At 38.5% G+C, this 28,000-nt stretch overlaps 1 protein-coding gene across 4 annotated transcripts in view; it reads right to left on the bottom strand.

Moving 5' to 3' along the window:
- The window catches only part of CNTNAP2 (contactin associated protein 2), a 1,217,517-nt gene that overhangs the window by 71,150 nt on the left and 1,118,367 nt on the right, over positions 1-28,000 (bottom strand). For all 4 annotated transcript variants that reach the window (XM_051768491.1, XM_051768490.1, XM_051768493.1 and 1 more), the window contains 4 exons: positions 21,072-21,290; positions 18,264-18,500; positions 5,999-6,244; positions 4,511-4,644 (listed from right to left, as the gene is read on the bottom strand). In XM_051768491.1, coding sequence (XP_051624451.1) covers positions 4,511-4,644; positions 5,999-6,244; positions 18,264-18,500; positions 21,072-21,290 — 836 coding nt within the window. The remainder of the gene's footprint in view (positions 1-4,510; positions 4,645-5,998; positions 6,245-18,263; positions 18,501-21,071; positions 21,291-28,000) is intronic.

The raw sequence follows: 28,000 nt of genomic DNA, 5'->3' as shown, positions 1-28,000 counted from the left end.
TACTGCTATGATTACTTTTTGGCTTGGCTGCAGAAAATAATTTGGTGATTTTTTATGGTCTCAGTTAAGCAAGAGCTCAAACAGTGCTCATATTCTGTTGGGGCTTCAAAATATAGGTATCATGATCATCATGGCTAGGCGAACGAAGATTAATCTTCGAGAAATCATGATAGTTAGGCATGATTCTACAGCACCAATAATGATAGGAGATGAAATTATAGCCTCACTGAAGTCTATATGAAAGTCCCCACTCCCTTTAATAAGACCAACATTTAATCTACAATTATAAAAATCTTTGATATATTCATTGCATTTAAGATGGGGATTATATGCAGACTGCTTTGCTCCACTTCACTCGTTTTATTTTATAGTTATTATGTTTACCATTTTATTTTCTACTTCAGATTAGTTTTGAATTAACTTTGTATGATTTACATTTTTAAAGCATCTAGGAGTTTGCAATTGTTGCCTCTTTTCAAGTTGTGCAAAGTTCAAAATGGAAATGAGAGAAAGGACTGTTTATTCTGTTTATTCTTGATTTCCATTGGGTGAGGGTCAAATATTTAATTGATCATTTTTCACAAAGATGGGTTTCTGCTGCTTGCCTCTGTTGAAGCTGGAAAATGGAGATCTGTACAAATACATTTTCTAGATTATTCTCAACCTTATGAATGGCTGAGTTCAGGTCAAGATTTCCATAAAGCCTCATAATTCAGCTCACTTTGAGTAGAGTCAGCAAGGAACATTCTTGTGTGTAGCTTCTTTGCCACAGTTGGACATATTGTCCACGCCTGAAAGAGAGAACTGTCAGCTGTCCTTCTGTGTGGTCTTATGAGCAGATGTGCAATGGCTACTGATAGTTGTCCTGAAAGTATATGGATGGGTTTGGGACACCAGAGTCCTGAAGAGATCACTCAGATATAGTCCTTTTTAGGAAAAAAGAAGGCATTATAAACTGTGACTCATAACCCACTAATAGAAATTACTTTAAAGCAGGGATGGAGAACTGTAGACCTGTTGAGAATGTGAAAGTGGGGAAGCTGAGAGGCCCAGTCTCTCTGTTGACTATGAGCTTTATTCCACCGAAAATTAAAGGACATTGTATATGGTTTTTTTTTTGGGGGGGGGGGGAGTTGTGGTTTTTTGTTTGTTTGTTTGTTTTGTAACAGGCTGATCTAGCTGTGTGCAACAGAACAGAAAACTCTCTGATCCAGATTCCACTCTGATTTTACTTTGGGGACGTGCACAGAAGCAGAGGGTATGAACCTTGCACTAGGGATGCAATTATCACATTTCTTTAAGGTACAATTTAAAGCCCGCTGGAGTCAATGGAAGGCCTTTCAATTACTTCAATGGGCTTTGTATCAGAACTTCTGCTAGGGAGCCTTTGTCCTTGGCTTTCTTAAAAGAAGATTTTACTGGTGTGTGAATAGTGTTAATCACCCATGAATACTTGCTAAAGAGTGATCTGGTTTTTATGATATGGAAAATACCCTGCTGAAGCATGAAACCTTTTAATGAAGTCAAACAAAGTAAAACTTGCCCTCCATAACCTAAAGCTCAGCCCCTGAAATGTAATTTACTGGAATAATGCATTCCCCATCTCTCAGTCTGGGCTTTTTCTTGCCACAGGTGAGCTAACGCAGCCTTGGAGGTGTGCCATAGTTACTAGTATCTGGTATTTTACTAGAGGCAAGGGATAGGAATTGCTAATAGCAAATACTGATTTTGTCCACCTCATGGAAACAACAGAAAATAAGCATATCTTTGTCCCTGAATTTACATAATGTGGTTTTCCTGACACCTAAATCAGATGTATATCCTTAATCTTATCATAATATCATCATAAATGAGAACTTGTTATTTAACGTAGAACTAATTATTGATTTGTCTATAGTCAGTGAATGTATAAAATTGAAATATAAAAGCCATTTGACAGTTTTTGCTACTATCTTTAGTCCTGACTGTCATGGTATGTTAGGGATGTAATGATAATAAAAACCATTCACAGTAAATATTCTTGTACTTGTTCGTGATCTTATGGACATATAATATTGTGGATATGTTGATTTCAAAGCCCAAGTCAAATTATGATTTTATCTAAGTAATCACTGGTCTCCTGTCTGCCAGCATCAGATGAGGTCTCATAGAGTTCATAAATGAGACTTTTTCTGTATTCATACATAAATGAAACTCCTGAGAACATGATACAACTCTGTTTCACACAGTTCATATGGTAGCAATTTATTGCCTGTCTTCAGATTTTTTAAATCTTTCTGGCACTATAGGGTTATTACAGTAAGTTAGAAAGACAGGTATTCTAAGTATGAACTCATTGTTAAGATCTCAGAAATACTGAGTGCTCTTGAATTGAAGCTTTGATGAGAAATAAATCCTCCTTGTGACACTTTTATGCCACGTAGAGATGTGGAAGTGTGAGCAACAGCACCTGGCAAGCAAGCTGTCTTCTTTAAAAACAAGCAAACCAGCTGCTCATCAGGTTGGAGAAGGATTTAGCAAGAAATAAAAGTCTGCTCAAATGTTTCTTGCTCAGATCTGTAAGAGAAAACTCATATTTTATGATTTGTCCTCTGGATACTGAGAAAAACTCTATTTATATCTTTTGTATTTTTAGACACCACGAAGAGTTTCTATCTAAAAACAGGTCTCATTTTCAAGTGAACAATCTACTTGACAGATCCATTTCTGTTCACATAAATTCTCTCCTTTAAAGAATGTAACCTGATAAGTAACAAAATCAACTTATGAAGAATAAACAAAATTTGACAGAAATTTTGTCTTTCAGGACACAGTAGTGGTAGGATTTCTGGATTTGCTTTGTATGGGTCACTTCTTCCCCTATTCTTGCATGTACATCACACAGATCATTTCATTTAATAAGCCTCAAATGTTTCTGCTTTCTGTTTACATAAATAAGCTGTGTTTTATGCACACTAAATAGATCAAAAAATTTTTACCTCAGCACAGCAAGACTAACCAAAATGTTTCTGACTCTTCAAAGCCCTAGATAGATAATAGTCTCACAAAACACTGGGAAAAAAAATTGTTGGGAATCAAATGTAGGTGAATTGATACAAGGCTGGCACATGTAACTGTGTACATATTTTCTAACTGGACAAGGTAACCTCATCTGATCCCTTCAAAAAATAATTTATTTAGTTTTACAGTTGCCTAAATCAGCCAGCTATGACTCCATAGGAAACATACCATACTTCCTGGAAATAGAAACATTTAACACCAGAGGGGAACCTAATTGTAGGTCTTCTTTAGCTTCCATTTAGCTGTGAAATAAAAACATGCAATAGCATGCAAGAGAGACACATATATCAATATATACCTCTCCCAACCTCAAAAAACCTGAAGTGAGTTTGGATGTATCACCTACATTTTTTTTAGGTTATTCGACATTTTGTGAATAATTTTGTGACAATTCTATTTCAATGCATTCAGTGTTATTCTGAGTAATGACAGCCTCAGTCAAATAACACTGTAATAAACTGAAAAGTTTCCTTTTCATACCTTGAAACAATAACTGTCAGGGATTTATTTTAATCTCTAGGTAGATAATACTGTGATGGCTACTCTTCTTCAACTTTTGGCTTGGTTCCCAGGGAGACTTCCCCTTTTTATATTTAATTTGTTATTGGTTTTGGTTTGCTTCTTGTGAGTAACAAATCCGGATTAATCTGTCCCATCCACCTGACTCTCCTGACAACAAAACTGCTTGCAATCTCCATATTTGCGGATGTGACAAGCAGGGAATGAAAAGAGAGCTCTGTAATGACCGCACAGAAGAAGCTGCCTGGAAACATTGATTGCTTCTTGCAGCGCTCCCCTCAGTTATTTATTTAGTATTATACCATCTCAAAGATTTGTAAACTGAGATATGGAGAGATGAAATTTCTACCTGTGGTGTACCAAAACCTAAATAAGCAAGAGCTATGTGTCTTCAATAATACTCTCTGTCCCAGACTCCTGTCACACAAACACTTAAGCATCTGCTCATCTTTGCAGAACAGCTCTTGCAATTTCACTGGACTGCAGGGTGAATTTAAATTTAAAGACAGTTTCATTTGCAGACTCAGGACTTATGGAATGATATTTAGTTGCATTAGGCTCCACTGCCATTTAAGATGCTGTAGGATATCCCTCCTGGCTTCCAGCTGCTGCTCTGGAAAGGTACAGGTTTGTCCTAAGTCCCATGTTATCTATCAGCCCAGATGTTTCTGATGCCCTTCAGCATCTACAGTGACACCTGTATTAGCCCAGCTGTCATCACACTAAAATGAGGAATTCAGAACAACATGACGATGCAACAGAGGGAAAGAATAGCTTTTGTTAACTCCTAGGAGTGTGATCTGCAAGTAGAATCCCATCTACTGCACTTTTTATTTTCTAAATTGCACTGGTCTTTTCAGGGTAATGGAGACCACCAAGAGACAAAATGCTACGAATTACAAGTAATGGAACCAAACAACCTGCAACTTACCTGCAGTACGATGTCCCGTCCATTCCGCGTGATGTTGACAGTGTGGGGCTGCCCATTAGCCATGTTTCTGTGGTCAATGTCAATGTTATATGGCTCTTTGGTGCCTCCGAGGCTGTACCGAATCTGCAGGTTCCCTAGTGAAAGAAAAATGTGAAAAGCACCCTCAGGTATTTTGATCTTTATTCAGCAGTTATTTCCCCCTCTTTATTTTCACACAGAGTTGTTATCATTTCACACTTAATTGCTCTCTTAGCTGATCTCTGCAGTGAGAGAAGAGCTGGTGTTTGAGATTATAAAGTTACTGGGCTGAAACTGCCTCTAGTTTATAACCCAGAAGTGTGACAATGACCAGCACCTCCAAACCAAAGTGTTTGTAAACACTCCAGACTGCAAACCAAACAAATCAGAGCTATGCCTTGAACAATATGGACAATTGGTACAAAACTGAGCTCATCCAGCAGCACTTTATTGTTGAGATTATACTTGCTGCAGTAAAATTCTTTGAAATTATAAAAAACATAACATTTTCTAAAGAATAAACCATTGACATGCATTGAATAAAGGCAAAATTACAACAAATTAACACTGACACATAATCTACACAAGGGACTATCTTGCTCTGTCATTTAATTCTTTTTGATGGGTGACCGTCTGGACTTTTATGGAAATTTAATAATATATGGTGAAATGAAAATGTCATGTTATATTGTTAGAAAAATATAGTCAAAAGTGATTAATTGATATTCATGACATACTGCCAGACAGATTTTTCTTTTCTAAACAAAAGGGAAGCGTCTGCTCTTCATAACACATTTTAATATTTGATTAAAAGGAAGAATGTTTGAAAAGGGAAGGGCAGATCCCATTATAGATGAAAAATGGAAATATTCTGGCCCAAAAGAGCAGCCCTAGACCTTTATAACTATAGTTAAGTTGTCTGATGTTGGATTTCTCTCATGCACCTTCTGTCTTCCCCATGAAAGGAAAAATATGAGTGGCATGTGGAATACTCATATTATCCCATAAAAGAGAACAGTAGTAAAATCACACTAATTATGATTTTCATGGGGCTCCAAGGCACTATTTGGAATTGAAGTATATTCAGCTTATATACAGTTTTAATACTGTAGCAACAAATGGTCCATATCTAACCCTCAACCATCACCAAAACAATTAGGACATTATATGCTATGCTACATCCATATTTCAGCCACCTCAGTGAGTATCCAGATTTTTAGAAGGACAGTACATGACCCTTTTCATTGACCACTAGTGATATTGCCATGAGTTCAGCCATTCGGGTGCCTACTTGTTCCCTTCATAATGCTGGTCTGTGGCAAAATCCAGTACAAGCAGGATACAGGTTCAGATTTCTAAGTGCTTTATTTTTTCATGACAAGGGTGAAGAGAAGTTGTTCAGAGCTTCAGCTGAATGTCAGCTTAGTATTATCAGCTGTACAATGGAGAGAGCCTGGAGCAGTTGCTTACCAGCTGGCTTCACAAGCACAGCCATGAAGTCCTGGGTATAGGAGCTGATGTACAATAAGACACAAGGGGACTTGGTGGTACTGAAGCTGAAGCTGAGCTCTTCTTTATTCAAGTTGAGGTCAGGTGCTGTGATCTCAGGATCTGTAGAACTCAAAAGTGTCCGGCTAACTAAATCCTTCATGCTAGTTCCTGGGGAGTGGAAGTTGTAACGAAGCCACATTCCTTCTTCAAAAAATGCTCCAACATCTTGAAAAGAACAGAAAAAGGAAGAGGAAAAAAAAAGAGAGAAATTAAATGTGTTGACACCTTTTGGATGAAACATATTACTACTGACTTGATCAGTACTAATCTGTGTGTGCTTCTACTGCTGCATTATTTAATCACTCTGCCAACATTTAGGTGAATAGGGTCACTATTTCCTTGTGAGAGTGAAAAAAAACAATCTCCATTTTATTGGTGGGTACCTGGATTCACAGAGCAAAGGAAAAATTTCCTTTGGAGTACACAGATTCTCCATGCCTACATCTCATATCAATACTACAGACAAGTAGAATTATGCTTTAAATTTATTCTCATTAAAATATTGCAGTAGATAATGCTCCAAAGAAGGACACACAAGGAAGAGTGATTTAAGGGGCACAGTAAGCAAACAACTGCTGAGGAAAAGGAAAACCAGCAGTAGTGATGAGCAAATTTGAGTGGATTTGGAATGATCTCACAAAGGAATGATGACAATTCCACAACTTGAAAGATTTGAAATAGGATTGGACACAATAGTAGAAAGTTATTCACCACTAGCACAATCCTTCATGAGAACTGCATAATCAGGATGCCCTTATGGGAGATAAAATTAACTAGGGAACTTGACTCAGTGGGGAACAAGGCAAGAGACACCTGATCTGTAGATGCCAAGAGGTGCTACCCAGGCAAAGTTTTCAAACCAGTATGAGACAAGATGTGACGTTTCAACACTCTAGACAGAAAATAAAACTACTTTTGGCAGAATTAATACTTTCAGCTGAAAAAGCATTGATATTGCTTCTCAGTAATGCAGTCCTACCTATTTCTTAACATTAAAAGCATAATTCAAGGTTAATGTTCTTACAGTGGTGGCTGATTTTGACAGCCTCCTATGAAAATTACTGCTTAGTGCTCTACCATTGGTAGTGTATAATCTACTATATTGGGGATTGCTTGGCTGACTTCCTATGGTAGTAATTCATTTACTGACATCATGGTCCTGGACTGGCTTTGCTGTCTGGGACAACAACATTAAAAGAAATTTTAAAATTATATGTGAACTTGATTAAGAAGGTGTGTTCATGAACATTTTATAAGAGATTAAATAATGGTGAATAAGTATTATAATCATAATATGTAAGTACTGTATTCAAAGGGGTTATAATATATGCTTAAAGACACAAACAATCTTCAAACAAAAGGTCTTCCATTGTTTACTACCTTCCTACAGGATGTAATTTGCCACAGACTGGTACAAAATTGTCCATCTAAAAAGAATTTTAGCATTTTGAATCTTCACACAATTCTAAGCAAAAACTTTATCTAAAAGTATATGAAAGAAGATGTTCATTTTCCAAGCTCTGCAGTGACACAGAACAAGTTAGGAAAGAGCCTGCAGAATTTATTCAGTGGTTGAGCAGAGAAAAGGTAAGAAGATAGGTAAAAGTATAATGGACTTTACTGATGATTTTTTTCAAGAATTTTGCTAGTTTAGGTTTTCCTGTTACCACATAAAAATTCTCCAAAATATCATAGTCACTGTCACCATATGGATGTACGAAACATGGAGTCAAGTTGTGGTCCCAAAGTGCTATAAATAATTCAATCATTCTGATAGATTTATAACCTCAATTTTATAGGAGAAAACTTAAATCACTCTGGAAAAGTTATGGAAGAGGCAATTTCATTTAACAACTATATTTTACAGTAGACTCAACTTAAGTACTCCAAGATTAAAAGCAAAGAGTCCTATCCTGAAAAAAAGTTCCCTGAAATGTGATGCCCTCTGCCATTTAACAGTGGCATTGAAGATAAGCACGTAAAAATCTAAAGCAGTATACACTGTAGTTCCAGATATGTGAAAGACTCACTTAAAAATATCCCTGGGACCAGTAATTTATCCTTCTTTAACCTCTGCTTCTAGCTCATGCAAGTTGCTTCTCAGGCAGATGCCGTATCACTCATATGGCCGTGGCACTGGCAGAGCTGCTGGCCATTGCCAGCTCCTGGCTGTTTGACACTGCCACTGCTGGGGGGGGACCACAGCCCCTAGGGAGGCACACTGATACAAAATTATGTTTGCCTCCAGCCTGTTTACTGTTTGTCATGCTTTTCATTTTAGGAGTAATCTTTGTGATTGCCTGGCACTATGCTTGCACAGGGCCTCCTGCTCTGGGAATACTGGGACCTTCAGTCCTGACCTCAGCACTGCTCTGGGGCTGAACTGGAAACTGGGCAGTGCTTTTTTCCAGAGCTCTAAATGTTATAAATTGCTACTTTAAATGTTCATTACTACAAAAAAAGCTTTAAGTAAATGGTGCTCTCTGAAATTGTATTCAGAATATTCTGTGATTCTGTGGGTCGGATTCTATGATCCTTCCAACTCAGAATATTCTATTCTATGACTTTTTTTTCTAAAGGGTTTCACGACAGAGCAAAAATGTTCTGTATGTTTAACTTGATTTGTGCTGAGAAAATAGTTTTCATTGTAGTTGTATTATTACAGGCATACAGGGTATTGTAATGAGCCATGAAATTCTCCTCACATGCACACCACCTCTTTCAAAAGGAAGGATAAGAGGAAGGTTCACTTTGTCTGTGTGAGTGTATTGGGCCCTAAACAGGAAGATGTTGAATCCCCTCAAGTTCCAGCTCATCAAAGAGGTTGATGCATGTGATTATGCTCTTTACTGAAAGAAGCTGAAGTCCTTGCAGCGGTGCTCCAAAGTACTCAGGAGCTCACAGGAGCACGTTGTTTAAACTGTTAGGAAATACTAGAAATAGTTAAAAGATAATTTTCTCTATGTTGAATGCAGTTATATGATGACTTGGGAATGCAGAGGGCTGACCAATGAAGCAACTACCCACTTGGAGGTCACAAGTGTATCATCTTCCTGAAGCTCTGTTAGATGGAGCATCAAAGTCCTCAATCCAGAAAACCATTCAAGCTGCATGATTAAAGAGGGTCAAATGCAGCACAAACCCTGCTGCTGAAATGTGGGGGAGGTTTCCATGAACAACTCTAGTTTTCTTTTGTAATGTTTCAAATGCTATGGGACATCAGGGACAAGGTATAGTGAAGGGTTCCTCTGCAAACTGCCCTTTCAAGGCAGAGGCCTTAGGGAAATGAATGTGGTGGTAACAGATCAGTTTTCTTCAGAAAGCAGTACCTATTTCTACACCAATATTCAGTGGAGTCATCCTCTCTTGACAGACTTGGCAAATATAAAAACTTTGGGCTTGCTCTGTAGAGGAACCCAGAACAGGAATTGTGGATCATTAGAAACAATTTTATGAAGCACAGTGCATGTCCCCAGAATGAACTCATGTGTCTTACAAAACTGTCCAACTTCAATTTGAAAAAGGATGAAGTGAAAACTGATCCAAATCTTCCACATAAAATGTACATGTACTCACAAACTTATTCTGAAGGTTATGATGCTTTAGTCATCTCCCCAGTCTCCCTCTCCCCACACAGCTACTTTTATTTTCTACTCTCTCATTCTGTCTGGTATCAGGAGTATTGAAAGACTGGAGTAAAAAACCAAACAGCAACAAAAAGCCCCATTTCTCTTACAAAACTTGCACAGTCTCATGACATTTCTGGGCCAGTGTTGTAGACCTAAGAAAATATAAGTAGGAACATAATTCTACTTTGCTGCTGGTTTAACATCAGTGAAATGTCAGTGCTGCTTCTCCTCTTCTAAGGTAGTTATAATGATTCTGTTAGCCATACAGTCAGACACTCGTCTTCTTTCTCCGTTGCCTTTTTCTCACCAGTGAAAAGCATTGTCAGCATGGTACATGTGTGGCTGAACACAGCTCAAGCAAAATTTTCTACCTGGGAGCACCTATATAAGAGATATAGAACTCACCAGGCTTTACAGGAATTGAATTTGCTCTGTGTTGATATTTGGAACAGGAATGTCAATAGGGATTGTCATGAATCAAGTACCAGACATTATTCTTAATAAATAAAGAAGCAGCAGATCTGTGGAGCGATCAGAAAAAAAAAAAAAGTGCCACCTCCCAAAAAAAGCCCAGTTTCAACACAGGAGCTTTTAAAGAGTGGCAGCATAAGAATTGGAATCTCCCTTCTGCAGTAGGACAGCTGTCATTGACTCCCAACTACCATCTCTTATTTTTCCATGTAAACTGGACATGACTTCTGTCACCTTTTAGCTTGGGACCAAGGAGAAAGTAATGCTGGTTACTTCTATGGCATTGCTCTGTTTGGCTTTTTTTGAGGCTGAGTCTTCAAAGCAACCTTATTAATGAGTGTAATAGGATATACCTGCCTTACAGAAGTTGGAGACAAAATCCTGACAACTATGAAACCTGGCAAGAACACGAGAACTGGCAGCAGAAAAAGGTTCTCTCCTCTTTGTTTCACAAAGCTGACTAAAATGACTTCTTACAGCTGTAAGCTGTCCTATCTGGAGGCCCTAAATGCCTTCTTGGCCCTGCTCAGATTTGGTAAATTAAAACTATTACTCTGTGATGTTGCTTGCTAGTCCTCATTGGTATGGCTTCCCTGCATGATATTCTGTATGTAAAAAGCAGCTTTTTCAAAACCCTAAGCAAGGACAGTCATTGGAGAAGTTTCTAACACTTGATGCTTGTACAGAGATTCTTTAGACAAGTTAGACAGCTGAATAAATCCTCTTTCTTGATGCATAATTTCCTTTCATTTTTGATTTCTCATATAGTTATGAATATTGAATATATATTAACCAGAGCTTGCTTGTTCATCTTGCGGCTAAAAGTGTGCTAGAAAGCACCTAAAATTGCTGCTACTTCCACACTGTGGTCACAAAGATTAAGAATTGTTCACTGAGATACATCCTGGCCATAGGACATCAGTAAAGGGTCAGAATCTCAAAGCTGGGAGAGAATTTGAGTACTCTGAAGGTGATAGTGCTTGCCATGTACCCGGTTAGCTCACTCAGTGTTTTATTCTATCTACATAGTATTTAGTTTGTGAAGCCAAGAATTGGGATTTAAATGTATAGTTCTACATCCTCCAGTCTCGTATTCTGGCTGATGTTACTCTTATAATTTGTGACGCATGTTTGAACTTTCCATGTGTGGACTAAAATACAAAAATACAGCAATTGCTTGTTGACATTAATAGAATACAAACCTAGTGAGGATTTATTTCTTCTATATGAATACATCAGTACTCAGTATAAAAAAAGCTTTCTTGAACAAATGTCTATCAGAATTGGGGGATAAGTAGAATAATGTGCACCGGTGAAACTATGGGACCTGATCATAAATCCATGTAAAGTTTCCCGCTACCTTTGGTAGAACAGGATAAGTGCCACTAAAGATGGGATTAAGCCACCCGATTCATTACACCTTCAAGCCTCCCTAGACAATGCCAACAGGTAGATTCTGCCAGGAAGCAGTTTAATACATCCAAGCAAGGCTGAGCTCTGAACCTTCTTTTGCAATAGATCTATAAAGCAGGCGTCTTTTATTCTATCTGCTATACGTGAACAAAAGTGTGCAGGTATAGGCCAAGGAAAACCTAAAAATGTCAGGAAAGTTGCAGCTGCATTTCACTCTGCTCCTGATTTGAAAGTACTATAAATCTGTCTATACATACAGCCATTTGAACTGATGTCTGGCATAGGGGACTCAGAGTAAGGGAATGGCAACTGGTGCCATGTATTGTCTGCTGAATCTAAATGAAAAACCAGCTCAACTTCTAGTGGAAATATCTGTAATGGTTTAGGAAAAAAAAATCAAATAAAATGGGATGGATGAAGAAAAATGTAATGTCAAATATACAACAGACCAGGTTTCAAGATTTTCTGCCAGGGAATCTATGGAGGCGCTCTTTAGGTAACCTCAGAGAAAAACTTTCATCTTCACAAGAGCCATTTGAGAAATATTAGAGACTGTCATTTGATAATTGCACTGTATTCAGAGTAACAGCAGTGATAGGTGAGATCTGGCTTCAGTTCCTTCCTGTACCACTCACTTTAAATGTGAGCAAATCCTTTGCTTCTTTCATCATCTGGTTCACCTTGCGCATTATGATAATAAAAACATCTCACATCACAGAGCTATTGTAAGGATAAATACCCTATCATCTTGAGAGGTGTCAAAACTACTTCAGTAGCATAGAGGTGCATAAATATTGCACATGGGTGTCTAGTGTGAGAACCTCAAAACTCTCGGTTGCCTTTGTACATGCATGCAGCACCCAGCAATTTTGCTGAAGCTGCTCTACTTATCTTTCATAAAATATCTTCATCCAGTGAACAATGACACCATAGCAGGCCTATTATAGTTAGCTGACAAAGAAATTGAAAGTTTATCACATTTTTTGAACCAGGACTTAGTATTTTTTTTAAAACTTATTACTCTGATTTATTTGCTTTCTGCATATAAAATAAGGAGTTCCTGCATTTTAAAAGTAGTTTGTTATGGATAGTAAGTACTACGGGGAAGGTTTGTTTTTCTTTAAAAATGAAAAGGATTTTTTTTTTCCCCAGTGAAAGAATTCTTGCTCTGATGTGCAATTTTCAAACCACTAGAGCACAACCGTGCATGTTTAATAAGGCGGTATTGACAGGACAGAAGAATGGAATAGCTTTACAGAGTATATTTATTTTTTTAGAGTATATATCTAGTCAATAGAGGATAAAACCCAAGTCTTGAAGTATGACCTACATGTAAAAAAGCCTGTCTGCAGCATTCAGACTTACCATATTAGAAGCCTAAAATTAACAACCCCAGGAAAATTTCTCATGTAACTTTCAGCTAATAGATCACAATCATGCTGCATATAGTAGAGTTTTTTGTATGTGGGAGGGAATGTTGCCTTGATTTTCTGGGTTCTGTGATTATGAACTATTAAAGCTAAGAAGTTAGTTACCTTAAACCACTCTAACAATCACCACCCCCCCCAGTTGCTTTCAGCCAAAAAAATGCAATGTTTTTGCAAACAGCAAAATAAATGGAATTGAATGGGAATAACCAGGGCAGAATTTGGAGGTGATCAAGTGTCACTCTGAGTTGGTGGAAGGGTACAGAGCTGCTGCCTCTCACCTCCCCCTCCCATGTCATGCATGCACTCAGCCTAGTAAAAAGCTGGTTTTTCTCACTGAGAAGGAAGCAAGAAAGGAAGAAAATCTGACTGTGACAATACTATTTGTAAGTGCTTTCAGGGTTCATGCAAATACAAAAACAAACATGAAGGAGCTTAGTTCAGGCATTGGCATAAGGATTGCAAGAATTCACACTGTGAATCTGAGCTTTAGTCCAAAGAAGGAAAACAAAAAAGAGTATACACTCTTCTCATCTCCTTAGTGCTTGTTGATGCAAATTGAGTAACTGCACAGAAACCGGGAAGCTTTGAATTTGCCCTTTCCAGCACACCTGAAGGCACATGAGTCATAGCACCAGCTATTTAATTTTTTTTTTTTTTTGGCCACACTACCTTGGTGGTTTGCAATTTCTTCTCCTACTGTTGTTCCACTGCATTTCAATACCAAAGGAGGTATTGCTTTCTCCCTGGGGTATGTCCCACATCAGAATGCTGCCACATGCCCTGCATTTGACCTTTGCTTTTATTGTTGTTAAAGGGGGGAAAGAGTTGGCTTTTTAAAGGAACAAAAATTAATTGTTTTCTCAGAAATGCTTTTATGATGATAGGACAGCTGTGGGAGAAACAAAAAAGAGAATTTACGTTTAAGCAAAGGACAGGGAAAGGTCAGAAAGCAATCTGCAGGACTGAAGAAACACTGCAGCTATTCCTCAGAGCAATTTCTTTGAGCAATGAAAGAAGTAAAGCCAATTGAATATGCCTCAAATACAAAACAAAAATAAAGTTAAAATAGATGTCAGACTGCATTTTTGCTCTTCTTTTTGTCCTTGTAAAAAAATAGTGTAATTTCCAGGCCACTACAACATCAATCATGTTGTGATGTGCTGCTAATAAGGCTGAAGACAATGCAATTTCTTGTCAGTCATCAATCAGTGGCTCTAAGGATAGATTTCATCAGCAAAAGAATCCACAACATGTGAGATCTGCTTTTATTGTGATGTGTGTTAATTACTCACGAGACATTATGAGGTGATTTCCTTATACTAATGATGGTTTTTTCCTTTAATTTTCCCTATCACTTGTGCTAACAGTTTCAGTATGTAACCAAACCCAAAAAGTTTACCATAGGCAAGTGATTTGAATATCAATATAAAACTTTTGGATAACAAAAGTTTCCTGTGGGAAATTAAAACCAATGGAAAGAGAAGTCTGTGTTATACTGGAAGGTGTTATATTGTGCCACCTTTCACTCCAAGAGTTGCATATTTTTCTGGTAATATCTCCTATTGGCTTGAATGTGATAACTTAAAATGTCAGGCACTGCTGATTATCAAATCAACAGATCTCCTTGGCTTGGAAGATTTACTCAGAGGAGTAAAGTTATGAAACCTAGTCCTAGTTTATCCTGCAAAGCACTAACCTTGTTATTTCTTGGCAGCTATGAATGTGAATTCCCAGTTAAGATAACAAAGGGAAATATTCTTGCTTGCCTCATATTAGACTCACCCAGCATAATAGCAACTGTCCTAGTTAGAGCAGCTGGCACCAGTTCATCACTGTGTGGGTGTAACCCAAACTGTGTATTCTACACCCTCTATATCATTTCCCAAGAACTGTTAACAAATAGACCATTTGCAGCAGCTGCCCAGAGCACACCTGACCCCTCAGGCTATAAGCTGGGTGTTAAGAAGCCTGTGAGATAGGAGGATGTTCCTATCCTCACACCAATGATTCTGGGGAGTCATTAACACCTCCATATCCAGCTTGAGGGGTGATGTCTGCTAATGGGCCACCAAGGATTCCAAAAATATCTCATGACTCACAATCACCCATTGTGGAACTCCCTGCCCTGGAGGAGGTACCGGGCATTCCCCCTCAAACCTAGTGTATATAATCTTGGAGTCTTGGGACTTCTGGGCCCCCACTCGCCAGATCCAGAGGAGGACCAGAACTTCGACCGGACTGCGACCACCACTCGACCGGACTGAGACTAGCACTCTCACCAGCAGGTTTTCCTTTCCTTTTACTTTGGACTCAGGAGGACCATGTGGGGCTCAGCACAGGGGCCAACGAACACCATTCTGTTCGTGCCCCAGGGTGCTGGGTTATACATCTGGGTTTTGTGGGCTAAAACCAGTTGTTTGTCCATATAATTGTATTTATTGTATTATTGTTATTAAATTGTGACTCTGACTTATAATCTCTTTTCAGTTGGGTTCATTTCTCCTTCCAGTTTACCTTTAAACCAGCACAGCAACAAATAGCATACGGTGGTGTAGATTAGAAAACCACAAGTGACAAAGCAGTATTCAAATATACCCTTACTATAAAGAACAAAAAATGTTGAAAACAGATAATATAGTATTTGAAAACATGTTCACAGACATTTCAGTGCTTTTGCAGAAGGGAAAGTGTCAAAGTATTAATAAAAAAAGGAACTGAAATAGGCATATTATGATCTTTTCATCCAAATAAATTAAAATATAATTAAAGTAACGTTTTTATTTTGCAGGAAAACACAAATGCAGTCTATTTTGTGTTATTTATCCTCTAGCTTTTTCCCCAGTGCCCTGTTGTTCTTTCTACAGAGAAGCCCTGTGAAGTCACCCACACTAAATCATACTTGGGAATATTCTAAATGAGTATATCAGTTTTCAGCACTGCCAGATAGGAAACTGGTAATTTGCATTTTGTACATAAGACCTTAAGGATTTAGAAAGCTATTTTTAGTCTGGAATAGGTTTGATATTTTAAGCAGAGATCTGATGTCATGTTTAAATGGCACAACACTGTATGGTAGAGACATCCCTGTGCTCTCATGAGTACCTTTGAATGACTCAGTGCTGCCCAGCAGCAGAAGCTTACAGCAAGTTTTGCTGCGTGTCCAAAGTATCACTGTCAGAGCTTGGGGCCTTTGGCTGCACTGCGAGAAGGAGATAAGGAGAATAGTATGATATAACATAATATTACTTCTGTTGCTATGACAGTGCTCACAGACCAGCCAAAACCAGGGGTTGTCTGTGCTAGGTGCTCAATTATTCCCCTAGTGGTACACTTTTATTCTGCTAGCTCCACAGCCAGGAAAAATAAAACACTTCAGCTTAGAGCTAGTTTTGGCAGAAGTTTGGGGTTTAACTATCCATAAGAGAAACAGAAAACTCAGAAATAAAAGTTGGTGTGATGAGTTTTGGCAACACACAAAACACTAGAAAGTGAAATCAGTGATTATGGCATAGCAGTAATTCTCCTCTTTTTTTTTTTTTTTTTTTTTTTTAGTCAACATATGTGATCTATAAGAGGCTGACCCAGTTCCAAACTGAATGGGTCTCCTCTACCATAGCTGCATTAGTGAACAGAATATGTAGTGAACTAAATATGTATTACCATTATTCATGATAAACCATTTGCTAAATTAGTCAAAATCACAGTATTCACATTCTCAGGAATTGCTGTATGTACAGTTCTGAATGTAATGGACATGTTTTATTATTGGTTTTTGAAGTAACACAGCATTGTGAAACCTGATGAAATTCCTGCATGCAAGCACAGTGGAAGCCATTACGTAGAAAAGCAGCTGCTTCCCTTCTGCTGCACTAAAAATACATCATATTTATTGGAATTTATAAAATAATCATGCTAGAGATTCATCAGAATATCTGGTGATGTGAAAACTATCCCTTAGCTTTTGGAAGAGGGTGATCCAATCTGTGAGCAACACCAGCAATAGACAAAGCTTTGCTATGATAAAATGAAAGGAAGCTGGATATACATGGATATAAATGAAGGTGGCTGATGTGTGTCAGGAGAAAACACAGTCCATAACACAGCATCAGGCAAAAAGATTGCCTATTTCTGTCATAAACTTGTTTTCCTCTACTTGTGGCTCAAAGGGAGCAGGGTATGGATATTTATAAAATAATTCTCAGATTTTGACTTGGAAAAAAAAAGATATATTAAGAAAGAGTTGGGAACCAGAACATCAGATGACAGGCTCTGTCCCCTACTGCTAAGTCAGCTTCATGAAGAGACTTCAGTATCTGGTGACAAAGCCTGCCTGCAGGATTCCTGGTACAGAGGGGAACATAAAAACAGAACAGTTTCTGAGGCTCTAGATTTCTTTAACATCATAGATACTGATGAGAAGAGCCTTTGATTTTTAGTTGAAACTCTAAGAAAGCTTTTAAAATAACTAGGAAAAGCAACAGATTTGATGGTCAGAACAAGAAAAAAAAGTGGAAATAAATTAATACTTTAATTCTCACTTTTTAATTGTTGTATCTCTCTTTCCTTTTCTCCTTGTCTTTCTTTCTCATGCAGACCTGTGTCTCCATAGTAATTTGGTCTCTTACAATAATTGATTTTGAAAATTAAGAACATAATTTAGGCATTTCCAAAGGACTGACACAGATGTGGGAGGTCTGTGCCTTCCCTTACCCTAGTAAATTCAATCTCTAACTCAGTTTGAGCTACTGAAAGACTTGTTCTGGTTACGAATGGATACAATTTTTAAGCCAAATGCTGGCCTCCCAGTACTAAAGATATTCAACCCAAACCTCATACCTACGTATCTTCAAATACATTTCTGAATGACTTTCTGAGCTTTCGTTTAAATCCGTGTGTTTTCTAAAGAAGTAACTATGACATTGTGCTAGTTGGAATTTATTGTTCAACAGCTCGAGGCTGTAGAATACGGTCTGCCAGATTTGCTGTTACTATAGTCATTCCTGATGCATTTTGTTGTTGTGTTATTTGATTTAAAGAGGTAGCATATAGTCCTAATGAGAGATGTGTTTTTAAATAGTCACATTTAAATCCTGGGTGTATAATTTGACTTGTTAGCAAGAAGTATTCAACAAGATTTACTTGTTTAATTAATAAAAACTGAAGCATCAATTCTATGGTGTTTTTTTTTTTTCTTATGCAAATAGTTCTCTCATACTCTGCCTCCTGCACGAAAGCATTTACCTTTTATGCAAAATGGTCCATCGTAGGCAGTTTTGGAGCAGTCACAGGAGTAGCCGTTGTATTTCTCGACACATTTGCCGCCATTTGCGCAGTACATCCCATAGCTCGTGCAGTGGCCAGAGCAGCCAGGCTTCACCCCTGGAGTGACTTTTGCTCTCTCTTCCAGGTCCAGTGTCACCCCGTTCATCCTTAATGAACGAATGCAGCCTAGGAATCCTCGCTGGCCTCCTGCAGCACCTGAGAGGGAGTGTAAAACTCTGAGACAACACTGAACAGATTTTACTGTTGCTTTACATTAAATATCCTGCTAAGCTTGTGACAACAGCTGGAAATGGTAACTTCTTTAAGAGGACAAGGAATTATCTTATCCTAATGACAGTACAATCAATGAAACCTAACCTTTTGATACCATACCATAAATAAGTATAACTAGCAAATTTTTTTAGCAATAAGTGTTTGCTTTACACTGAATAGACATTTGAGATTCTGGCCCTACACTGCAAGATTTCACTTAATTTCAACTTCAAGATTTTTAGAGATAATGGTGGAAGAAAAGGGCTTGGCTGGATTGCTAAAGTATAGCCTTTCTCTCCATATAATTAGTGATGACCGATGCTAATAATAATGCCATAATATGCTTTGCAGTGTTACATTTTTCAAAGCCATAATGGGCAAAGAAGAAAAAGATTCGAATCCCCACTCTCAGTTACCATAGGAAAAACAGATGTTAATTTTCAAGCAACGTCAGGTACACTGGTTAGTTGTCTGAACATAGAGTAAAGAATGTAACGCTCAAAAGCTATGCTTGAAAGTCTGAGTGGAGACAATTTTTCATAGCAGTTAATAAGAACTGTTCTTCTTTATCCCTAGTAAGCACTTGCTGAAAAATATGATTTCAGCTAGGAAAGTCATATCTGAGGCTGGATTAGAAACAACAATGAAAAAAAGCAAATTAAAAAATGCAAGTAAATAACAGTGAGTGGCTGGCATCCTTTCTGCTCATCTCTCCTCCCTTTGATTACTGCAGTGCCTCAGGTGCCGAAAAGTCCCTGAGGAGATCTGAATGCTCCTCACCACAGAGCACAGAGGCTGATATTTATCTGAGTAGGAAAGAGGGCTAAATATGAACCAGAGACAGCCACCTCAAATCAAGTGCTTGTAATTGGATGACTTGGACTGGAGGAGGCAAGGCTTGGTCTCTGCTGAGTGCACAGGGCAGATGGAATTCCAGTGTGATTCTATTCTATGCAAACTCATATACACTGCAGTGATGAAAAACCTTTCCCCTCTTGGTGACTGTCCTAGCCCCTAGGACACAAAGTCATCATACCTAAGACTCTCTTGCTGGCCCAAAGAACAGATTATTCTACAGATTTATTTTACAGAAAGCAGAACAGGAGGCACTGAAACAATTCTTGTTTGATATTACTCTCCAGGGCCTGATGTTCAGGTGTTCATTTTGGGCACTCCCAACTCAAATCCACTCTACGTCGGTCTCTGGGTAAGGTTTAAATCTGTTCTCTCAGAGGTGTGTTCCAATCACCAAGTTATATGGAATAGATATTATTCAGAAAGAAAAAAAAAATCTGTTGCAGATTTTGACATTCATGTTTTGGTAATATAGGTACTATATATTTCAAGACATTGCTGGTGTTGCAGTCAATTCAAAACTAACAAATAAAATCATCATTATTAGCAATTCTCAAAGAACTCAGACTGGGAAAAAAACCCCATCTCTTCCTGCTTTCGGCAAAAGGTTTGGTATTTCTTTTAAAAGGTTAAGGCTCTCTCTTTTAAACAAGCTTCATCTTTCAGCTTATTTTGAAACTGCCTTTTATGGACATCATAGCAGTAAAGGAGAATCTGAGCTTGTAAATAACACCTGCACATCTGGTGACACATTGCACACAGTTTGCAGTGGCACTGGGCTGATTACTAAGGCAATGAAGGCTTTAAACATCATTTTAATTCATTTGTTTTGTTGAATGCTGACTAACACAGGGAAAAAAAATAAGAGATTTTTTTTTTTCTTTCCCCCTTCCCTCTTCTCCTGTTACGGATATCTAGAGAGGTATGAAAGTGCTTCTTTACTCAACATTTCATGGAGTTCTAATTCCAGCTAATGACACCTGGCATGTCGGCGCTTCGCAGCCCCAAGGCTAACAGTCAGAGAAATACAAGTGCTGCTGCAATAATCTGCCCAAAATGTAGTGGAAACCAGTAGCTCCAGAAAGCAGCTGGACTAACTTGTTTCCAGGGAATGCATTTGTGTAACACTGTGTAGTGCTTTCCTACATTGAATGGGCAAACAGCCCATGGGACTAAAGGGAAAACACCGCAGTGAGAGCCGTGAACACAAAAGGATGGACAATGATCAAATCTAAAGAGGCTGGAAGTGCTGCCAAGGCTAGGATGGGCACTGCAGGCACATGCAGTCCTGGCAAGGCTCTGCAGAAGTTCTCACTTTCCTAGTGAATAAGTTTGCATGTCTGGTAGAGGCACTTGGTAAAAAATAAGTTTGGCACTATGGCCTGCTGGAGGTACTTTCAGCTGGGAGCTGCAGGTGGAGAAAGACAAAACTGACAAATTTCCAACACACAATATCATTCTCTTAGTTAATCTTTGTACTTATGGACATGCTTGTCTTTTCTTCCCCAACCCCCTGCCCCAGCTTCCCTTCCCACTGCTGTCACGCAAGAGCTTGAGGAGCACAGCTTCCCACATTAAACCAACTGCTGCTGGCCAGACTCAAGGCAAAGAATGTCCATCATGTGAGAGCAAAGCCTGGCTACCCACTCTGCATCTTACCAACATAGAGCTGGCTGTACAATTCCAGTCGCGTGTGTCCTTCCGTTGGTGCTTTCCGCACCTCCAGGGGTAACTGGTCTACCTGCAGGCTGGCTTGTTTGACGTTCCTCTCAGCATTGACCCGATGCCACTGGTCATCATTGAGCTGGCTGGGAGATCTAACGACAATTTCCACCGGCCCATTTCCGACATCGAATGAAAAGGAAACCTCTGTAGCAGCTGAAATATCAAGAAAAAGGCGTTCACAATTTGTTTGCAACCTTACATTGCAAACACGTTCACTTATACTGCCTAAACAGTAAGGAGTCATATTGAGTAGAAATATGTATTGTAAAGTCCTCTTTCTGAATTTATAAGCACATTCAGTTCCTTCTAATTTGAGAAGGAGTTAGACTTTTAGACGAAAACATCAACAGGCCCTAAACAATAATCTTTGATCCCCACAGCTTTCCAGTTTCCGATTTTTTTTTTTTTAGGGAACAAGCATTTTGATTAAAAATGGCACAGAAGTCTAAATTTTTTTTTATTTTGAGAGGTAATTAATTTTTACAATGAACTAATAATGCTGTGGTTATGACCTATGTGAGTTTTTATCGCTAAAAAAGGAAATGGATCCCTAGTAGGCCCTACAGCGCTCTGTTTATAGTGGATGATTCAAATCAAATTTAGAAACTTTGCAAATGTCCCTTAGGCCCTATTAAACACTCTTTTGGGTCATCCTTAGCAAATATATACTTGATACTTATTATTAAATGGTGAGTGTGATTAATAATATCTAAAATATTTTGGAATCAAGAAATATAATTTTGACTTTCCTACTTATATTTACTTTGTATAACTTGGGGCTGAAAATTATACTCTGATGGTAAAACATCAGATGAAAGGGTTAACAGACAATGGATTATCCATGATAGCATTCACAAAGGAAGATACCAGACAGAAGTAAAAAACAACCCAGAATTCTGTTTAATTTGTTTTTCTTACATATAAAATAAAAAAGTCAGAGCTCCCTTTTAATTCCTCTGAAAAATCTCAGGTGCCCAATTATGGTCTCAGTGTCCAGTACAGCTGTGGTTTCTTGTTTGGTTGAATTAATAAAATACTATTGTAAAAATCTTACTCAGTTAAGCCATTAAATTGCGATAGAAGCATCACTCCATGGACATTACTATTAATAATACTGATAAATAGTGGGAAATATTTTTGTACATGGCCTAATAGATTTTCATAAGGTTATGTCAGACTTAATTGACAGCATTTTTATGAAATTCAAAGGATAGGAATAAACTTTTTACAGGGAATGTTCTTTCAAACTACATTTATTATATAATTGATTTTTTTTCAAAATTGGCTACTTCTAAAAGAAAAAAAATAAAAGCTGTTGTACTTTCTGTTCTCTGCTGAATAAAATAATTTAATTTCTTGAATGAACTGCCTTTCATAAGCCATGAATTTAGTCTGTTTGGCCTTTTGCACTTAACAAGGTACAAAATTTTTATGAGCCATTGCTTGCTGTTAAAAAAATAAAGATGTTTCATTTTAATGATGTTTTGTAACTTCAGCAGTTCTGCCAATAAACTCAGGCAAATTAGGAATTAGAGTAAAACCTCTCCAGTACTTAAATTGTATGTCGTGTTCAAGTCTATTTTGAAGGGAGTGTGTATAATTCTCCTTTACTTTTTGCTTTGAAGAACTGCTTCAGATCTCTTCACCGTCAGGCTTAAATTGCTTCCCAAAACCTGTATGTCTACAAGACTGTAAAATGAGAAACCTTTAACAGACTTTTGCTCTTATTCTGAGGCAGATGATGACATTGTTAACATTGCTTGTGGGTAACTTGACCGTTACTGCACCCAGGATTTTTGCAAACCTCTAGAAGAACGCTTCTTTGTTTGCAAACTCTTGGTCTTCTGGATGGAAGTATCTCTATTTTTTTAAAGGAAGGTTGTTCTTCTTTTAAAAGGGAAAGCGTAGAGAACTGGCAAATAAAGATGTTTCAAGCAGAAGTTCTGTACTTGCTTCGTCTAACTTTATGCATGGCTTTAAGCTGAAATTTGTATCACAGCCTAAAAGACAAACAATTAAATTTGTACTTATTGGAGTACATTATTCACTTTGAAATGAGTACCATTTGAATAAATTAATATTATATTTTTATACTTAATCTTATAGTTAGGGAAGGAAAATAATTTCAAAAAAATCTGTTCATGAAAGGTCATTTTCAGTGCATGTACCTTACTGATGTGCTGAAAGTTAGAGAAGATAATACAGCATCTATGGACTGTCCTGATCCTTCCACAACCAACCTAAAAACATGATTCTCATACCAAAAGGTAGGAAATTTATTTGCTAGAATGATGGACTGAAAAAACATGAAACATGTAAATGAAAAGAACTTTAGAGATGGGCAGAGTGTATCAGGGGTTAATTATGCTGATACTTTTGGTCTGTGTGTGGCCCCGCCACCTGTGAAAGTTTTGCTCCTTCCCTGCCAAGTTATGGGAAAACAAGCACTGATAAACAGGAAAGTCGTCCTTGAAGAAAGCTTCTTGTATAAACTGTTTTAATTGGTATTCTGTGATTGGCTAATTGTCCTCCAAGGTCGCTTGAAGGAGAAATTGAGGATGAGGAGGATGAAGTAGCGCCCCCAGACTCAATGAAGTAGCGCCCCCAGACTCAGTTAAGAAAGACCCCCAAAGCATACGGCACGTGTATGAGGGGATTTCCGAAGTTCTCATGCATGCCCAGAAGAACCAGGGGGTTATGCACTTACATAACTGGGAGGTGGGACTGAGGGCCTCTGGCTGGGCTGTGCTGGCCACACCTGGGAGGTTGTGGTCACTCAGTAAATTGTATAAAAGCAGATAGTGCTTTCTTGGCGGGGGCTAGCTTTACTTCAAGGACAACGTTGCCTTTTGGCGGGGACGCCTGCCAGTTTGTGAACTTACTGACACTCCAAGGATGCAGCTTCTGCTCTGGGTAATTATAGGCATGCTAGGTCGGTAAGCTAACTTTATGGGCAACAGCTGGGTAACTGGAAAGGTCGTGCTGGGGGCTTATTTCTCTCCTCCTTCCTCCCTTTTGGGTTTGTTCATTTTGTTGACCACTTCTTGGTAATAAATATTGATTTTTGTTAAGTTTTTAACAGTGTCTGAGTTTCCAAGCTTCAGTATGTCTTGAACCCTCCCTAATACAGCAGAGGCTTCATGACAGGATGTCTCGTGTGCAAGTTATGTTGCTGGTTCTGACTCTTCATTCTTAGTTCTATTTTCAGTGTATGGAATAAGGATGTTTTCCAACTGGGGACATCTCTAGGTAAAATGACAGGTACTTGTACCTTAATAGAAATGGATGAATATCTGACCACAGGCACGTTAGTCAGAAAATGAAGACAAAAGAAATTGTACCACTGCCCAAAATGAGACAGGTTACGTGGTGACAACTGACAGGGAGAGGGCTGAGGTACTTAGCTTTTTCTTATCTCAGTTTTCATTGACAATTGCTTTTCCTACATCTTTTGAGACTGAATCTCAAGGCAGGGACTGGAGGAATGAAGAGTTCAAGGCCAGGTTGGATGGGACTTTGAGAACACCATGCTGCCCCCCCTCCTCCTTTTTCCTCTACCCCAGCTTTACTGCTGAGCAAAGTGTTGGCCCTTTGGTCAATGATCAGTCGTCCTGGCTGTGTCCCTTTCCAATGTCTTTGCTACCCTCAGCCTCCTGACTGGGAGAGACAAACCTTTGATGCTGTGGAAGCACTGCTCAGCTATAGCCAAAACACTGGTGTGGTATCAATGCTGTTTTAGACACAAATCCAAAACACACCACTACATGGGCTGCTGTGGAGAAAACTGACTCCATCCCAGCCAGAGACAGTAAAACATCAAATTCGTTCAGAAGTTCAGCTCAACTACTCATGCAGAAGAGTAGCAATTATTTAGCTTTTTTTCCTATTTTGTACTTTTCAGCTTCTCTGTGTCTACACATACAAACTTTTTTGACTCGAATACGTTGTTGGTTGATGTGACAGTGGTATTATTCTGTCAAATGTTTGAAGGGGGTGACTAAAATATATCTAAGATCCATGTAACATACATGTACATATGTACATATTTATCCGCAGTGACCAACTGGACCAGGACAAGATTTTTTTTTCAGAAAGATACAGAAAATGAGCTGCACAGGTCCCAGAGATTTGTACTGCTCAGTCACTTTGTAGCTCATGAAGTGAGTTTTTCTAACGATGATTTTATTTTCTATTCTATCGAATACAGTAAAACTCAAACCAGTTTTTCTAAGAAATGAGAATAAGGATCAGACTTTGAACAAATGTCTGAAATTGCTACATTATGATATTGAAAAAAATAAATGTGGGTTTTAAGTTATTCAGTCAATACAAGGTTTTGTGATGGAAATTTCATAATATTGAATGAGGGTGAATTTTTTATGTGCTGCTGCTACATATATTCACTCAGTAAGCTGAGGTTTGTGGCTTAGTTTTACCCTTTCTGTACCTTGTGCAATTACATATAATTAAATCTGAACACTTTCCTTTTATTGATTCAATTTTCTAAGGTCTCAGGTCATGGTCAGCCATCTGTTCAGAACACAGAAGAGCAATTTTGGCAAAAAAAATGCCCTTCTCACTCTTTGTTCTGTGTTCTTGTTTTTTAGCTCTATTCAGATCCCATCTTAAATCCATGAGGTATTTGCCCATAAAAAGGAAGGGATACAACTGAGCCACTGTGCAGGCTGAGCTGGCTAGGCTGGACAAGTGGGATAACAAGAACCTACGAAGTTCAACGAAGATGAATATAAGTGCTTGCACCTGGGAAGACATAATCCAGGACTGCAGCAAAGACTGGAATTTGCCCAGCTGGGGAGCAGCTCTGTGGCAAGGGACCTGGGGGTCCTGGTGGACAACAAGCTCAGTATGGGTGAACAGTGTCATGCTGTAGCAGAAAAAAACCAAGTAGGATGCTTGGTAACATCAACAAGGACATCACCAGCAGAGATAGAGCAATTATTTTCTCACTCTTCTCAGTGCTTGCCAGGCCACACACGGATGTACGATGTTCAGTTTCAATCCTCACTAGACAAGAAAGATGTAGACAGGCTGGAGAGGGTCCAGAGAAGGTCCACAAAAATGATCAAAGGACCAGGAAGCCTATTCTATGAGGAAAGGCTGAGAGAACTGGGTTTGTTCAGCCTTGAGAAAGGAGTCGTGGGGGACACCTTCTGACTGTGTTCCATTTAAAGGGTGGTTACAAAGAAGGTGGAGACGTCCTTTTTACAAGAAGTCACATGGAAAAGATGAAGAGTAATGGGTAGAAGTTACTCCCAGGGACATTATGATTGCACACAAGAAGAATCAGCCACTGGGATAATCTCCCCAGAGAAGTGGTAGGTTTCTCAATATTGGACACTTTTAAGATTCAGCTGGATTTTGTACAGGGGACATCTTGTCTAGACTGTGCTTTTGTCAAGAAAATTAGACCAAATGATTCTTGAGGTCCCTTCTAACCTGGTATTCTACGATTCTGTGATTCTATGACTGCACTGTCTGTAAGATTCCATGTTTCTTGAGTCCTTTGTTTCAAGGCTTTCTGGTAGATATACTTCAGTTACACACAAGTTCTGAGGGTCAACTTCGAGGGAAGTAGCATGCACTGCTGTGTCCTTTGCCATGCAAAAGGTCAGGTTAAATGAACTGATAGACTTTTCTGGTATTCAAAACCTATGACCAGCTTGATCTCCCACTTTCCTTGAACTCTTTGTGTTGCAAGTATCTTTTCTCCCTGCTATTTTCTAATTTGATTTTGTTGATATATTTCAAGCTATGATCTCTAGCTATAATGAGGCTGCCAGCAAAGAAAGAGATGTTGATGGATGGTTGGATACTCAGAAAATGCTACACAGTAGGTGGAAGTTCTTATAAACTGTGGAAAAAAAAAAAGGAAGAGGGATTATAACCCTCCTCACAGCCAGTTTTTTTATGCCCATCTCTCTATTTCTCTCCTTCTGCCCCATTATCCTTCCTCCAAAACATGTTTTCATCTCCTCCCTTGTACTTTGTTTCTCTTACCTCCCCTGATGTATTTTTATACCCTTCAAATGGGACTTACTGATGTTTTAGTTGACTTACATCAAAGGGAATAGTATCTAACTTCTTTAGGATCCTTTTGAAATCCAGTTCTTAGAACATAAATGCCTTGTTACAGCTAGAATCAGAGCTCACTTGCTTGGCTGTAAAACAGTATACAACGATAAGCTATAAACTGTAAACTAAACATGCCAGACAGATATTTGTTCTGTGAAAACAACAGCTTGAAAATATTCTGTCTCTGTAAGGGCAACATCTGCCAAATTTCTTGGACAGTTTGTTTGTATATACACCTCTGATGAAGGGCTCTCTGATTAAACCAGTAGATGGAATTCAGTGAAATAACTGCAAATGAATGAAAACTTAATCAAGAGATAGAGATGCTAAATGTAGAAACATAGAGCTAGTGGTCTACGTATTTTTATATGAAATCCATCACTACAGTCAAAATCGGGTCTCATATCTATAGTCACTGGAATCCCTCCCATTGCCTTTAGTAGACTCTGGATAGAAAAGAGGGCTTTCTAGGATTTAAAAGCAATTTTCTTGTCCACCTTTCACACTTAGACAGCTGAGTTTAAAGACAGTTTTACAAAGTCATATCTAAATTACTTTCCCTGGTGCCCTCATTTGCACAGGGCTGAGAGAGGCCGTGCCAATGCTGACATGGAAACAGCATTGATAGGTTGTTCCTGGTTGCTGAAAAGGGGTGGAAAGGGCTACAGATGGTACCCTGAAGTGCCATATTGGAATAGAGGACCTGCTTTAAGGAGGCCACTTCTCAAAGGACACAACTAAAAATTAAAGCTACCAAAGCAACCTAACAG

Source organism: Manacus candei, unplaced genomic scaffold, assembly GCF_025592945.1.
Source record: "Manacus candei isolate 608988 ecotype Guabito, Panama unplaced genomic scaffold, ASM2559294v1 h1tg000095l, whole genome shotgun sequence".
Taxonomy (NCBI): domain Eukaryota; kingdom Metazoa; phylum Chordata; class Aves; order Passeriformes; family Pipridae; genus Manacus; species Manacus candei.
The sequence above is the reverse complement of the archived record's forward strand: the minus strand, read 5'-3'. Positions and strand labels throughout refer to the sequence as shown.